This window comes from Bemisia tabaci, chromosome 6 (genome assembly GCF_918797505.1).
Source record: "Bemisia tabaci chromosome 6, PGI_BMITA_v3".
NCBI lineage: Eukaryota > Metazoa > Arthropoda > Insecta > Hemiptera > Aleyrodidae > Bemisia > Bemisia tabaci.
This window is the reverse complement of record NC_092798.1, coordinates 32,081,918-32,098,022: the sequence shown is the minus strand read 5'-3', so window position 1 is coordinate 32,098,022 and position 16,105 is coordinate 32,081,918. Positions and strand designations below refer to the sequence as shown.

The window sequence follows — 16,105 nt, the reverse complement described above, 5'->3', positions numbered from 1 at the left end:
TACGTATTGAAAGAGTACATAGACTCAAACTTCCCGCCGCGCCAGTGGAAAAACCACAATTCAGTAATTCAGCATAGCAGTTCAGTTAATTTTTTTTTTTTTTTTTGAAGAAAGTAAAGCCAATTACAGAAGTATTGAAGGTTGGTTTCCAATTTCTTTCACATGGACGAAATAAAAGTTACAACAAATCTAGAAATGAGTCTATATTTCACAATTTATACCTTAAAGAACATTTTATGGTTGGTTATTGAGCCAATAGGTCACATAATAAAACTTTTACGGTACATTATTTTGAAGGGCCAAGCAAGCTGAAGGCTGTGTTTAAGGCAATAATATTCAAAAAAAGGAAATTTGACACAACTTCATTGTGAAAGTAAGACATGCTCAGTTTTTTAAACAATGCATAGCCAGAAATGCTTTACGGAAAGAAATAAAAATTTTGAGTCAAGAGGTGACTGTTGCTGAAAATGAATCTTGTAATAATCCAACTACATATATCATTGAATAGGAGGAAACAAGCAACAAAAATATTCCCAAAAACGCTCCCAAAACACTGTTTTCATAATTAATTTTAAGCCACAAATGGATTTATTACGCTTAGATTCACTCATCAGCCATATGATACCCATAAAAATCTTGCCTAGAAACCCAAGAAAAGAACATGGAGTACGACTCCTGCGTTGGCAATTGCTGAACTGAGAGGAACTGCTCTTAATTGGCAAGTGACGATCATTTTGATTCAAAAATTGGGTCCAGAGCATTGATCTTACAAAAGATGGAACCAGTGACCTATTCTTTAAAAAATATTTACAACTGTCGAAAAGAACCGATAAATCAGCCATTTGGCCTAAAACCTGCAGACTGAAATGAGATGCTCCACTGAAAAGACACTGATTCTAGTTTTTCCTGCTTTTAAAAATTATTTTGGCCACAAATTAGCATCAATAAAAGTTAATGCTGTAGACTGTTCGAATATTCATAGCAGTACCTGCTCTGTTGACCTGCTTGTAAACCTTGAGTACTATTCCTTCACACTCACAACAACCTGTCATTCTAGGCTCATCAATGTACAATGTTGAGTTCTGAGTTCAATTGTTTTCTGCAGCAACCTATCATTTGCAAGCAACTGCAAGTATGTTTTCTTTTGATATTTGATTGCAAAGTAATAGTCTACACCTTTAAGGAATACGAAGGGATTGACGTATCAAAGAAAAAAACTCAACTTATGAGCGACTTCACTTTAGAATACTACTTACACAATATTTGTTTGAACGGAGGATTGTGTAGGCTAAACTTGCAGCAACCGACAACCAAGAAATTTGAGCCAAGAGAATCTAGTTTATTCTGAGTATAACGGATGGTGCATAAAGCTTTGAATGTGTAATCTCAAAACTCAACAACCGTAAGCAAAGAATTGATTCAAGGTTTTACTGCTGAATAAAACCAGTCATGTGAGAGAAAAACAAAAATTTGATAATATTTAAATATTATTATGCCCTATCTTTCCGCGTCCAGTTAGAATAGCACATGTAGGGGGGCTTCAAAGAGCAATCAAGTATTCTTCAGTACATTTTTAGAAAAGAAAGCTACGGACGTTCACTGGCTTGTTTAAAATATTTTAAATTATCTTTATACATAAATCCCATGCACAAGACAAATAGCAGACGGTATTATTCAACATTTCTCAGGAGATTTAGGAGTGCGTTGCATCCTACAAGATGACTGAAAACTCTGCTATCTGACTCATAACTTTATTCAGTTACACATGCGATTTGTGGCATTTAAATAAATCCAAATATATTTCTTCAATTCTTAAAAATTCAAGTTTTTCAAATAAGAAGAAATGAACGAAAAACAACGAGCTTTCATGTAATTATCATAGCCCATGTTACTCCAAGGAAGTATATAAATATCGCAGACGCGGTATCAAAATTCGCGAAAATGAACCAACATATGAAATATACACATCTGAAAACCATGATTTGAGTAATGGAGACTCCGTATGTTGATGACACTATAGACAGTCAGCTTGCCACACTGCAACCAATGTCACCGTCTGTCTGGTCTAGTGAGATGGGCAACTGAACCGTGCAGAGTGGAGAGGAGTGCCCTCAGTGCGGCAAGGCTACCTATAGTGGTGCCTCATTGACTCCTTTAATCCTCCTCATCTGCTCTTTAACACTGAGGGTTGCAAAATGGATTTCACCTCTGATCATCAATTAATTCTATTTATCAACTAACCTAAAAAGCATGGGTTTCAATAAAAAAAAAAACAACAACCTAGCCGAATTTGTTTTTTAAATGTTGGCCCCCTTTAGAGCTTTACAAATGGACATTGTGGCCTTCTCTGGCCAAGACATCTGATCATTATGAAGCATTTTGGCTATGTATGAATTAAGATGTGATTAAAATTGAGTTCTGTTTTCCTTTTTGGATATTAACTGGCAGAGAAATACTGAGCATAATAATAAAATATTAGAAAAATTAAATATATCAGCGGAGAGTCTATGGATGAAGGTCCTAGAAAAAAAACTTTTCCTCTTAAAAGTCTAACAAAATAACTTTGGAGATATGAAAAAAGAAAATTTTGTTTTGTTTCTATCTTTCTTGAAAGCACTGGGTCTATAACTAAGTTTCTGCAGAGGCCAAATCGGTCTGTATGATCAACGCAAATATCACTCATTGATAATTTTTCAACCAGCCAACTGTGCCATCAATATTTTCGTGATGATGAATAAATAGGTTTGACCACATTAGATGTACATGGCACCATTAACTTCCATAGGTCCTTTTGTTCCTGCACTATCTGATGCCTAAGTTTGATAAATGTTTGGCAATCTATCTACCCACAGATGAAAGGCTCTTCAGCGTCCATTTTCGGGACTAAACTTCAAAAGTTTGAAAAAAAAACCTAGCTCTTAACAAATTGCTCTCTTCAACAGATACAAAGTTTCTGTTAGCTACAAAAAACCTGTTGCATGCCTGAGACTTTCTACTATATAATTGAGTTTGTTACTTATTAACCCTTTCATTCACAGGCTGAATTCTGCGTGTCCATATCTCCCAACAGAGATTGGTTGTCGTACAAACAAATCGGAGTGCACTCTGTTAGAGAATATTTGAAGTTGTAATTTTGATCCTCCTTGATAGACAGAGCTATGAGCTTGAATACTTCTAATGGGAGCTTGTTGAGTAATGGTGAGATTGCTAAGGGAAGGATACAGTTTTTTGAAAACAGATCCTGCTCTTGTAGTAATGAAAGGGTTAATGTGAGTAAATATTGTATGCTCACTGTCGCTTGTTCAATTTATTAAGTTCCAAAATATACAAGTGTACATCTTTTTTTCATGAAAGAACTTAAAAAATAAAGCAATTAGGTATTGTGAAGAATCTCATGAAAAACAAAGGAAAGTTAAATGGTTGAAGGATGAAAAATTTGTCAGATGCCCTGAGATAATTGGGTCAGAAGATGTGGGGGAACACAGGATATTTCTGATTTCCAATAACCTTCCATTTTCCTCATAAAAATAGTATTTTAACGATTCCCTCAAAATTTTATTTGAATGCAATCTATGTCTCTTCAAAATTGAGCCATTTTTCGTGACAACGACAATAAGCTTTTGCAATGTCGCTCAAATTCTGCAGTGTCATAAATAGTTGGTAGTAAACCAAACAAATACACAAGCTAATTAATTTCCGAGGATAATGAGTAAAAATAAAGAATATTTCAGGGGGAAAATTCCAGTCGGATATTCAAATTGCACGATTTGGGCAGCACCGCGAAGCTTGTCCATCATTCATGCAAAGAATGGCTCAATTGTGATAAGGATTGTAATATCTAATAAATCTTGGAGGAAATCTGTGCTTTAATTTGTAGAAACAAAATTTCAAATTAAAGTGAAAACTCTTACCTCCTTTATCAACACCAAGGAACACAAAAAAGTACGACCATTACTTAATGACAAGACAAGAAACAATTATTACATACTTGGATTAATTCACCATTTACGCAAACATCAAAATCAAAACAAGCTGTGTAACGGCTGCAGACACTAGAACAATGATAGTATCACAATTCAAAGCTTTAACAATTACTTATTTTACAAATTACGCTTGGAATCTACTTTGTCAGTAAACGGCTGTTCCCTGAAACACAAAAATTTATGGATTACTTAAAATAGCAAAACCAAAATTACGGAAATTTATTTTAGTGAAAAGAGGCTACCAAGGTTCTTGCATTGGAAATTCAGTACACTTTTTATTTTGTGTGACTGTATCCAATTTTAATTTACTTGAATAATTTTCATCTTGTTTTATTCTGTGAGATGCATTTCTATCCAGGCTTGGAGGCAAGTGGTTGTAACGACATTTGCAGGAATTTGAAATACCAGAGGGAAAACTGTGCAGCTACAATATTGAAAAAATGTATGTACTGACTATTGATTTTTACAGAATCAATCGATCAGAATCAATATGTAGTAAACTGATGTGTCGCAAATCAGTATACCAAAAACCTCATGGTCAAAGAAATGTCTCTCAACTAGCCCATCTTTTTTACTCCATACATACTTTTTTGACAAATAGATTGATAAGAATATCAATTTTCCAAAATACAAATAATTCTTTGTGATGTATTATTTTAAAAGGAGGCTGCACACAATGCCAAGAAATCTATGCTGGCTAAGCTTCGAGACTTTTTCATATAATGTTCCTTACAACTCCTGAGTAAGATGAACTATTACAATCAAACTTTTTAAGCACCAATCTCGAGAATATCAGTCCGAAAGGTGAGTTCCTTGGTAGTTTTATATGCTTCATAATGAAGAAAGATGTATATGATCGAGGGGCGAGCTCCTTTTTCCTTATCTTGCAGTGGTCGGGGAGATAAGACAGTTTAACTCAGTTCAGAACAACAGGCTGCTGCTTTTCTTTATGATAAGACATATTAAATTGCCAAAAATTCACTTTACAGACCCATTTTTCTTGAGATTGGCACACAGAGAGTTCGATTTTTAAAGTTCATTGTGTTTAGGAGGTCGTAAGTAATAATATCATATAAAAAGTATCAAAATTTAGCTGGCACCAAATTTCTGGGTATTGTGTGTGGTGTTCTCCACTACAACTGGAAGCAAGTAGTACCTAGATCAAAAGTATCAGTTTAGTTCTGATTGAAAGAACAGGATTAGCTTTTTTCCTTCTTTCCTGTGTATGGTTCAATTCGTCTAACTTGACCAATCTTCCAAAGACATTAAAATGAGTCAATTCATATAAATTATCATTGAATAAAAAGAACACTACTATTTCTGGAGGAACAAAAGTTCTTGCAAAAAGTGATAAAAATTAAAAACTGCCTTCAAATTTGATTGGCTAAAACTTACGTGCATGATTAAAGGGTGAAACTAAAATTTCTGGACCTTGTGGTCGAAGCGAAAGAAACTCTTCTCTCACTCATTTTCAATCATTGTTTGACTTCTCAAAAATGGCAACACCGAGTAAGTTCTTAAAAAGCATTCGAGGCAAACTAGGTAATAAAAGGCAACAACTTCAGAGCAACGACAAAAACTAAAAAAGAAGACAAAAACAGAAAACATAAGCAAACTAAAACAAAATTGATGAAGAAAAATGCAAAATAACTAAAAAGAAAATAAAAAGAGTGCAGGTAACACTAAATTGAACGAATAGATTCCAGCTACCTTAGTAATCGTCAAGGTCAAAATCTTCCAATGGCTCTTCAGCTTGAAGAGACTGAAAGTCCACCTTATAACGTAGTATGCCTAACAAAACAAAAGCCAAAACTTGTGATCAATCAGACATTTTTACTTTATCGTTCCTTAAATACTTGAGCTTGCATCTAAGAAGAGGAGATCTATAGATAGCAAGTCAATTAAAATGGTTGGTTTGCATAGAAAATGTCTGCAATTGCAAGGCATCTCACAAATTCAGTCCAAAAAAATGGTTGCAGCACTTGCGCATAAAAACCGCTAGCCTTGCACCATAACATTAAACCTAGAAAATGCTAGAGCAACCAAGATACCAACGTTGCACCATTTTCAAGGCCATCATCTTGAACATTATTAGATACTTTCGGATTCCAGTACAGAATCGTTCTGCGTCAAAAACGACCGCAAAGACCGAAATACATCCCGATCTGTTGGTAAACAACTAAGAAACTAACTTAACTGCTATTTTAGAAAATTGTTTGATACTCATGAATTCTGCCGTAAAGTTTGTTCTTTATCATCAAATAACCCCAAGAAAGAAGATTTGATTGAAGTCTGCTCTTAAACAACCAAGAAACCAACCTTCCTTCATTTTATACTTCAACTAGCTGCCATTATGAAACAGTAATAGATAATAACCTGCAATTTTTGCGCAAAATTTTCTTTCCTTGTAGTTTTTCCAACAAAATATCACAATATATTTTGACAAATATACACACTACTTTTTCCACCCTACAAACGCACAAACACACCAGGTGAGCAAATCATTCTGAACAGATGTCTTTTTTATAATCTATAGCCTTGGATTGGTGCTCTTTTGAATTTTTCTCCTTAGGTCTGACATCAGCAGTAATAACAGATGTTTCTTTGCTTTCTGAAAATACATTGTAAATCAGGTCTTGATTTAAGTAAGTGGAATGTAAGCAGACGCAGGCCTACATAGCAGTAAATCCTGATCATAGGAGAGGGCAGGAACCTCGTTGCCAGAGGCATGCGTACTGTAGGTAGGCAGCAATGAGCCATACCTCCATCCTCTGGCAAAAGAAGCCAGAGAAGTCAGTCTCTGGGACTCAGACCCAGTGTTCGAAACTCACCTTGAAGTTTCAGGAGCCATGTGGCACATCAAGCTCAATTCTTAGGGGCCATTGAAGATTTTTTAGGGGCCAAATTCAGTTTTTGCCTATATATCACCGCGCAATTAGTGACAAGTTAGACGCAAGATGCTTTACTTACAGAACTAGTAGCTGGGGGGAAATTTCGAAAAATCCCCGAACAGAAAAACCAGGATTTTTTTTTGGGAGGGGGCAATTTTTAGGGGCCACTATGGCGCAGAGCCTTCTTTTTTTGGGCGCCATGACCGACTTTTTCGGCGCGTTGGCGCCTGTGAGTTTCAAACACTGCTCAGACCTATGAGCTATTGGTCTCTGCCCTGATTCTAGTGGGTGCTTTGTTTCCTGTCGAGTTTCTATCAATTAATTACAGCACCATTCTTGGACATTTTGGAACACCGCACATGCTTGGTATCTAGACTTCGAAAACCTTACCTCCAATACCACCAAAGCCTCGTACAAACTGTGAGCCTTCTTGTGATTTATCAGTAATTATCTCCAGAGTGGCACCAAAACTTTTGTAATTATTTGCTAGCCATTCCAAAAGAGGCTGACACTCGACCAGTTCTAGCTCTACGCCAGTCTGAAATAATGGAAAAAAACCAAAATCAGTTTTATTGAAAGCTTGGTCTAATGCAATTGATTGATAAAGTATACTTAAACTTTATGTATGAAATTGAGATAATATAACTGAAAAATATACGAGTCCATTAAAAAACAAGCGATGCAAAGTCTGATACTTTATTAAGGTAGGAAATAATGAATTGAGCTATACAGATACATTAGTGTTGCAAAAAGTTTTTGCAGAGAACACATCTTCAGATTAAAAACTATCTGAAGTTCTCAATGATACAGGATTTTTGATACAGGAGCAAAAACAATAATCTGTTAAAATCAAGTAATTTTGGTACAAATAATTATTAAAAAGGGGAGGAGGTGATGAGTAAGGTAGGAACAGGTGATTTAAAACGCAGAATATGTGAAAACCGATTTCCTTAGCAAGTTCCCATTGAGTAAAATGACGCCCTATTAAAGTCCTGTTAGCAAAGTGGTGGCCAACATCTGTTTTCAGATATTTGGGTGCAGGATTGTTGAGCTGAACAAACAAATAATGCAAGACTATTTCTCTGCAACAACTAAGGAAAATTTCTTTTTCTTTTCTCATAGTTGAAATAACTTCTTTATATAATGAATTAGATTGACACATTGGTTGGATCTTGAACACCAGTCCAGAACACCTCGGAACCGCTCGCCAACTTACCCTTCCAACAGCGCTTCTCAAGGCCACCACGATACAAGCACATTATTATTTCATTGCTTCAATTGCAACACATTATATTCGACACCTTCTTTCTACATCAAAGAAGAAAAACTTACAGTTACAGAAGAAAGTAAAAAGACAAACCTCCTTGTCGGTGAAATGACTCTTATCTTTTTCTTGCTCTGGAGTGAGGTGAAGGATTTTGACGTCCGAACTCATGTGGTTTTTTAGTACATACCGCTGGATATCTAAATTTTCCCAACAAATAAGAGTTTCCACAGATCCTAACTCTAGTGCTCTGAGGGTATCTTCCACTCCAAAACAATATTTTCCTGTATCTTGACTGATTTCATCAAAATAACGACCTAAAAATAAATAATGAAAATATCAGGAAAGTTTGAATTTTTCTGTCTGTTGAGAAAGGCTTTAAAAATGTGGCAGTAAGAAAACAGTGATGATAAGAAGTAAAAAAAACAAAGGAAATAAAAATAAAAAGGTCACGAAATTGGGGGGAAATAAGTGGAAAGCTGATGAGAAAAATGTAGAAAGTCAGCAAGTAGGCACGTGAAAATAAAGAAGCCTGAAAGAGTCAGCGCTCCTCGTTGTACACATGGACAGTTTTGCCGCAAGAGGAGCTGAGATTTCTCTTCCTCACACTTGCCTCTCTATTTTATATTATTACTTACATTAATTACACTTACATTAATTTTTTTGCTTTTTCAGGTTGATGAATCTCATTCCTCATCAAATTTTTTCAACTCAGCTTAATTAAAAATTAAATATTGTTAGTGATCAGCTGTAAGAAAGAGGTTCAAAATTACTTAAAAAGTATTTAGCGGTGAATGAGGGTACCTATTAATTTTTTTTCTTGAATGAATTTCACATTCTGCAAAGACTCAGCTGCTAGCTCAATAGCTTGGTTGAATCCATTTTCTCCACCGTACGAGACGTCCACTAATTTGATTATCTTGGCTTGAAGTCTCTGCAAAATATAAGCGCAAAATTAATTAACTCTGATTGAGCATTCACAGATTGAATGAGATGCATGAATGTCACACAATGACGTGTTGATTCATGAAGCTTACAGGGTAAGCATGCTCATTGATCACTGATTATTACAGGATTAATGGCAGGAAAATCAATGATTGTCTTTCATGGTCTAGTTCTCACAGCCACTACTGATGGCGATGTTACTCTTTGGAAAAGCAGCATATAATACCATCCACACGAGCAATGCAAAGGAGTTACTCAATCAGTGATGCACACATTAGCACTGCATTGTCCCAGTTTCAAATACAGAGGATATAATGGTGGTATGCAATACTGCGATAGATGACACATACAGGATATTGGCATTGTTTGAAAAGCCATACATACATTAATAAAGTGTGTGAAACCTTGATTTTGGCAAGGATCTTGCGATTTTTTCCTGATCTACAGAATTCAATCATTAACTAAGATTTTGTTACAGACACATCTAACTCATTGTCCTGAACAATTTTGATTTACTTAAAAAGGTGGAGTTTCTTTGAATAATACCCACACACTTAACAAAAAAAGTTAATTCTTTGTACCTATCAAAAGTATATTATGCGAACTAATCATTGAACAGAGCTAGAAAACCAGCACAGTAAATTTAATAATCAATCATCTATGAGATGAGATTTGAAACTGAATATTTGAAATTTCTTCCACCTAAAAAGGTATTGATAGACCTGTATCAGAGTTCCTCCAGAATCTAACAATACCTAGCATCCAGAATAAAATGCAACTGAAATCAAGTATTGGCACCAATAACTAGGAGGCGCTCAAAAACTGGTGCATGGGTTGCTCTTACATCCTTGCTCCTTATCTTATCCTTGCATCCTTGCTCCTTCATCTAAATTCTTCATTGCCTCTGGAAAATAAGCTTGCCAGCCAAACGAATCCTTTATGGGACTAAACTTACAACACTGGTCTGTTAGCAGAACTGAAAGCTGAGTTATTGATACTAGAACAGAGTGGTGACCTACAAAAATGTTGAAGGAAAAAATACCTGAAAAATTAAACCAAGTTAAGGTTTTGCTGATTTGAAGATTGAAATGCTCTACATACACAAAATTTAAAAACGGTCAGTTATCTTAATAACAGGCAATTTATTGTTCAGGACACTAGAAAGAGTTCTCAGTTTAAATCTCCAAATCTGCTATTTGAATACACCTCTCTGAAAATAGTTCTACCACAAATTTTAGATTTGTAGACAGAGATACCTTTTCTTGTGGACGACTTTGAATGTATATATTTATAAAAAAAAAAGAAAAATAAAAAAAGTAGGTAACCTTCATTGACAGATGTATGATGTATGCATTTGATTGAAACTTACAGGGTCAAACATGTCAGACTGGCTCAATTCCGTTTTGAAATCAGCACTACCTGCGAGAATGAGACCAGCCACATTTGGTTTGTCATTAGCAATGAACAAAGATACCGCAACTTCCGCAACTTTTCGTACATAGTTATGCCGTTTTTCCATACGTAACCGAGCAAAACGTAGAGCTGACTGTCCTCCTCTTCCTGAAAATATACAATTTAAATTTTGACTATTCTTATTGACATATAGCGTTATGTTACAATTTTTACCATTTCAGTCATCAAGTTTTGATATTTTTAATCAGGAACAGCTTTAAGGAGGGTTTTGTTACGTTTCTCATTTTTCTCCAGCCGACCAACGCCTTTTTCCAGCTTTACAATTTTTTTGGCCTTTTTTTCTAGCAGGATGGAAACAAGTAAGAAAAAAATATTTGTAGGTAACTTCTTAAAGTAGGAAATTCCTCATTTCTTTAGGATCTTTCTTTGACACAATAAATTACTGTTTGAGAAATGAGCCTCACCATGTTTCTTTGGCAAATCAACTGTAAACTTATGTAAAACTTCTCTTGTGTTGCCTTGAAGTGTTCCAAATAGAGCACCATTACCATCCATTACGATAAATCCAAATTTATTATCATCCGCTAACAGTGCAGTCAAAGCTTCCGTATGAAACTGTGAAAAGGAATACAGAAAAACAAGATTAAAAACTTGGTGTAAATGACATGGAATATTTGACTGTTAATCCTAAACATTAAAATTTAGTAGACCTAAAGGACCTCTAAGCAAATCTGGATTTGTAAGCATTGTCTGTGATGTTGCACACGATCATTATACTTCCAGTTGTCTGAATTTTGAGAAAATATTCATCTTCTTCTATCATTCCTTTATCCTAAGCGTTCAATGTTTCAACATTTGATTTGTTAGTCAGCTGAACGCATTCTTTGATTAAAAGCTCTGGACATGGTGTAAAATTTTGTCTCTGTCATATAGTTGGCAAATGCAACAAGGAAAATGAGAGTCCGATCAATTTTCATGGTTCTGTGCATAGACCATCAGAAGGATAAGAATAAAGCGCTACAACATATGTTTCTTCATTCAAATTTCAGACAAAATAGAGTCGGCACAATGAAAACGCCCACATCAAACTTATGGATGAGAAATTAGCGTTTTTCAAATTTTTCACTTCCCGCTCTTGAAAAAACCTAGGTCTGGGTACATTGGTCAAATCAGATATTGAACAAGTTTGACAAATTTTGACAAGAGAACATGTCTTTTACTTCAATTCTCATCCTATTCAGTGGCGCATTATTATTTTCAGATTACTATCTTCATTGTACTACAGAGTCGAAAACGGTTTTGAGGTTTATCTTGATACTTACTTTATTATCACATAGATACAAGGAGGTGTTGATTGGTTTGAAAGGCTCAAAATCTATATTTACTTTCTTTTCTTTTCCTTCTTCTGTTACGATTGTACCACAATAAATTACAAGGCCATTTTGTGGAACTGTTGAAAAAAAAAACAAAAAAAAAACAAGAACAAGATAAACTAAATTTCGAAAGCATACAGGAAAATGAAAAGCTATATGTGCGCAATAACACAACGATAGAGAGTATTTTGGTAAGTGATAGCTCAGATATTACAAAAGTCAATGAGCAAATGCTCATGGCAGCTATTGCAGTGTTCACAACTTTTATTGTTAAGTATATTTTGTTAATTTTGAAAATTAAATTATCTATCTAACAATAAATTCAGCTTGGTCGAATGAGAAAATAAGATGTGAGTTATCCTGATCTGGGGCTGATCTTCCCAGTTTGCAGTTTTGCTGCACAGTTTGGCTTATCTTTTCGCCTAATTCTCCCATTCCCTATGAGATTTGTATATTCAGATTAAGAGAACTGAAGAGTTGAGCTGATTCAGGAAGCTTCTAGCCAATGGGTTGACAAAAAGAGTGTAAGTACAAAGTGTCTCATGGTCATCATGTATATGGTGATCAGTTCCTTAATGACTTTAAGACATCGGTTCGCAAGATATTTTTCTGTTTTTAATAAAATTAGATTTTCAGCGATTTTGGAAAGTTATTTTCTTAGCTGATATACATATCATTGAATTGAAAATGGAAAAATGAAGGTATTCTCATTCCAAGAGTAAAAAAAAGTGTTCAACAGCCTTAAATACAGACTTTGCCAATTCATTCATTGTGATTTTTGAGCCAATTTTCCCTTGAGAAACTCTTATTTTTGCTGATACGAAAGTTTGTTACAGTTTGATTGTAAGTTTAGAGGCAATGTGAACAATTGAACATACATGCCAAGTCAAATTAAAAAAGGTGTCCGTAATTGGTTTACCTTTGGTATATAATTTAAGGCGATGCTGGACAGATGTTATTGCTCCTAATACTGAGAGACGATTAACTCTAGATTTAATATTGGAGGCTGTGCCAAATTCATCCGCTAACATTTTGCTCACTCGAGAGATTTGATCCTTAGGAGGAATGATCAATGAAATCATGCTTGTTCCATTCCTGAAAACAAAAGAATCTTTTAAGTAAATAAAATGAAAATAAATTGAACCCGAAAAAATAAAAAAAAACATTACCTACCCACATCAGGAAGCAAAGCCAACTTAGGCTCTTCAGAGGAAAAACCAGAGGACAGCCAGCTCAGATTAAACTGCTGACTATCTTCCTCCAATCTGTGATATCATGAAAATTTACAAATAATTCCGATGATTCATTCCCCAAATAGTCTGCAAACTTTAGTTTAATAAATTCTAAGATCGTTCAGGATCTTGGCATGATAGGAAATTTTTACATAACCAATTCTTGCACAACTACGTGATGTCATTCTGAATTCACCATTGATATTCTGCCTTTCTCCATGTCAGGTTTTTTCGGTCCTAACCACCCTTGAAGTAGGGGTCTAACAAGCAGTCCTACGTTCCCTCTTCCTAAGTGCCTGATATCATTTTTAAACGGGCCTTTCGCCCCATGCACCATCTTGCAATTAATTATAAGATGGTTTAACGACCAATTTGGAAAATGTACACAAAGTTGTCCTACTCTTCTTATTTCTTGAATTTTCAAAGAATCCTTTTAAAAAATTTACACCCCTCAATTTGATTATACGTATGGTTCTTCCAACCGCATACTACGTACTGTCGACATTTCGAAGTCTAACATTTGGAGTACCCACTTTACAATACAGACCTCCTCTTTACTAGGGTAATGAATTGGCATAGTAAAACCACAAAAACTTGATTACTAATTCTGAGTTCACTTCAATGAAATAACTTGGGTATAAACCAGACTAAGCCGGACCGCAACTGAAAATATAACCTTAAAGTGAAAGATAATTCGCTTTGGAATTAGATCAAGGATTAGTTTTGAAGAGGTAAAATTTTGCATAACTACCCTCTGGCCATTTCTAAACTCTTGATTAGTTTCTTGATCTTCCAGATTTCAACATTTCTGTCAGACGTTGTTTCCTCTGGATAAGACATCTTGTTCGAGTCTCCTTTTCCTCTAAATAATGGAGAATAAAAATGTTAAAAAAGTTAAATAATGGTTCACTTGAGTAATTCCTCGACGCACGAATAAAAAAATATAAAATGAAATAACACTGGGGGTGAAACCCAAACTATTAGGTGAGTCCAACAAAAAGAAATACCAAACGTGAGGTTCTAAAATATGTTTTGTAACAAACTATTGAACTCCACAGCTCACTGACAGCGTGATTTGAATTACTTAAAGTTAACAAACTGTGGGCGTTTTATCGATTCTTAAAGTAATATAAGACGGTCGCCGCTCGGACAGGTACAAAAATTTAGGAAAATAAATTAAAATTGATAAGAAATTGTTTACTAATAATTCATCACGACAAAAGATTAACACGCACATTTACACACGCACACACTGCTTACACTACCACACACCCAATCCATACTCAACGACCAATAAGCGATCGAAGAAAAATGATGCAACCTCCCGCAACCAGTGAGTATAGGCCGCCCGCACTACACAAGCAGCGTTATCAAATCAACCCTCCAGATCGTGAGCCCATAGTGAAAAATAAACCAAGTTTACATTTATAGCATTATACTTTTGAATTAATATACGTGCTTTCTTTCTATGAGTCACTGCATTTTTAAATTTACAGTCGCCTGATTGAATACCCATTGACTTTATTCAATACTAGACTGCCCACCAAAATTAACAGTTTGGCAACACTTCTGATAATATGAGTGCCATGCGCATTGTCGGAAAGGGGGTTGAACTTTCACGAGAGGGGCTATGGGGTTTTAAATTGATGTGGCGAAAAAGCAAGCCATAGAATGGGCTGTTTCGAATCGTGAGCGTGGCGAGTGCTTTAGATCGTAAGAGCACATACGCAGAGAACCCCTCATCTTCATTTCAAGAAGAAGCCATATGGTGTCGATTGTCACTGAATTCTCATACGTATACCAAAGTCAGTTAAGTACTAAATGCGTCAGAGAAAAACTTTTGTGTAGGGCCAAACAAATCAGGAACTTTCATATGTGTGTGCGTTGGCGGGGGGGGGGGGGGGGGGGGGGGGCGCAGAACGGTATGCCCTCGAGGTAGACTGGGGAAGGCACCTCTTGAAGACACTCAAGTCCGAGGTACAATCTGTAGGACCCTTCCAGTTCCAGAAGAGGGTCTGATGAATTTTTCTAACTTTAATGGGGGGTATGGGGGTCTCGCCGGAAAAATTTTGGAATAGAGTCGCCTCAGAAGCTATTGAGCTGCTCTCACTGAAAAATAGATCCTATTTCCAATTTCAATGAGGAGTCAATCGTAACGCACTTTCTTACCGAAATATACATTTCACATGGGTACATTACATTTCTTTGGAGGGACCATGAATCTTTTTTTCATAAGCCAAGAAGAAAAGCGTCTGTATGAATGATGCTACGTGCTGCTAAATAATTTCAACAGTGCCAAGAAACGGCATTTATTGTATCGAATTGTAGTGTTAATGGATTGGAGAGAAATGCCAGTCAATTGAAAAACGTCAGAGCGCCTTCAATTGCGCTTGATACTGTGCAATACTTTCATGCTGAAATAGTTGCTCAAAGCAGGCGCGCTGAGAATTATTATCAAATTTTCACGTGGAACACGGCGGACACAAAGAAAATCTCAAATTTTCCTTGACTAATGAGTAAAAACGTTTCCTAAATCGTGAGTGCTCGCAAAAAAAAATCTTGCATTAAATATTGATCGATCTAATACCGGTGTCCTTTAATTGCGGTGATAATAAAATCACCCAATGTGCTGGATTTTCCTTGCTAAATTGAAAAATATCTTTTGTTAAATATAGCTGAAAGTAAATTTTAGCAAGTTCTTTTACCAATCCTAGTTTTTTGTTAACAAATGATAAATTTTCTTTTCAAAGTCATGATCGACGACGTTGATCTTGATTTTCTGGTGAATGAGGTGTTTGAATTAACTGATTCTATTTTCTGATTTCTAACCGCTATGCAGTTTTTCCATCCCCCATTACATTAAGCCCCCTATCAGATAGTGATCCATCATCTCGGGGTTGATACGGTTCACAGCGTTCAAATACAGCGGATTTCTGGTTTAGGCCCCCCTTAGACGGTGGGGGACGCAGGCAAAACCTTCCACTTCCGATAACTACTGTTGAAC

At 35.7% G+C, this 16,105-nt stretch overlaps 1 protein-coding gene across 2 annotated transcripts; it reads right to left on the bottom strand.

Moving 5' to 3' along the window:
* Positions 1-188: 188 nt before the first annotated feature.
* LOC109044327 (eukaryotic release factor 1) lies at positions 189-14,386 on the bottom strand. Of its 2 annotated transcripts, none has more exons than XR_002010281.2 (10): positions 13,853-14,385; positions 12,789-12,964; positions 11,819-11,946; positions 10,961-11,111; positions 10,453-10,643; positions 8,943-9,072; positions 8,235-8,455; positions 7,265-7,412; positions 5,379-5,562; positions 189-4,146 (listed from the first exon to the last, which is right to left on the bottom strand). XR_002010281.2 is itself a non-coding variant. In XM_019062002.2 (10 exons), the coding sequence occupies exons 1-9, from the start codon at positions 13,939-13,941 to the stop codon at positions 5,695-5,697; spliced, it is 1,314 nt and encodes a 437-aa protein (XP_018917547.1). In that variant the 5' UTR covers positions 13,942-14,386; the 3' UTR covers positions 189-4,146; position 5,694. The 2 variants fall into 2 exon arrangements, 1 of the variants encoding a protein (XP_018917547.1); XM_019062002.2 differs by lacking the exon at positions 5,379-5,562 and adding an exon at positions 5,694-5,774 and having other exon boundaries at positions 13,853-14,386.
* Between the last annotated feature and the right edge of the window lie 1,719 nt (positions 14,387-16,105).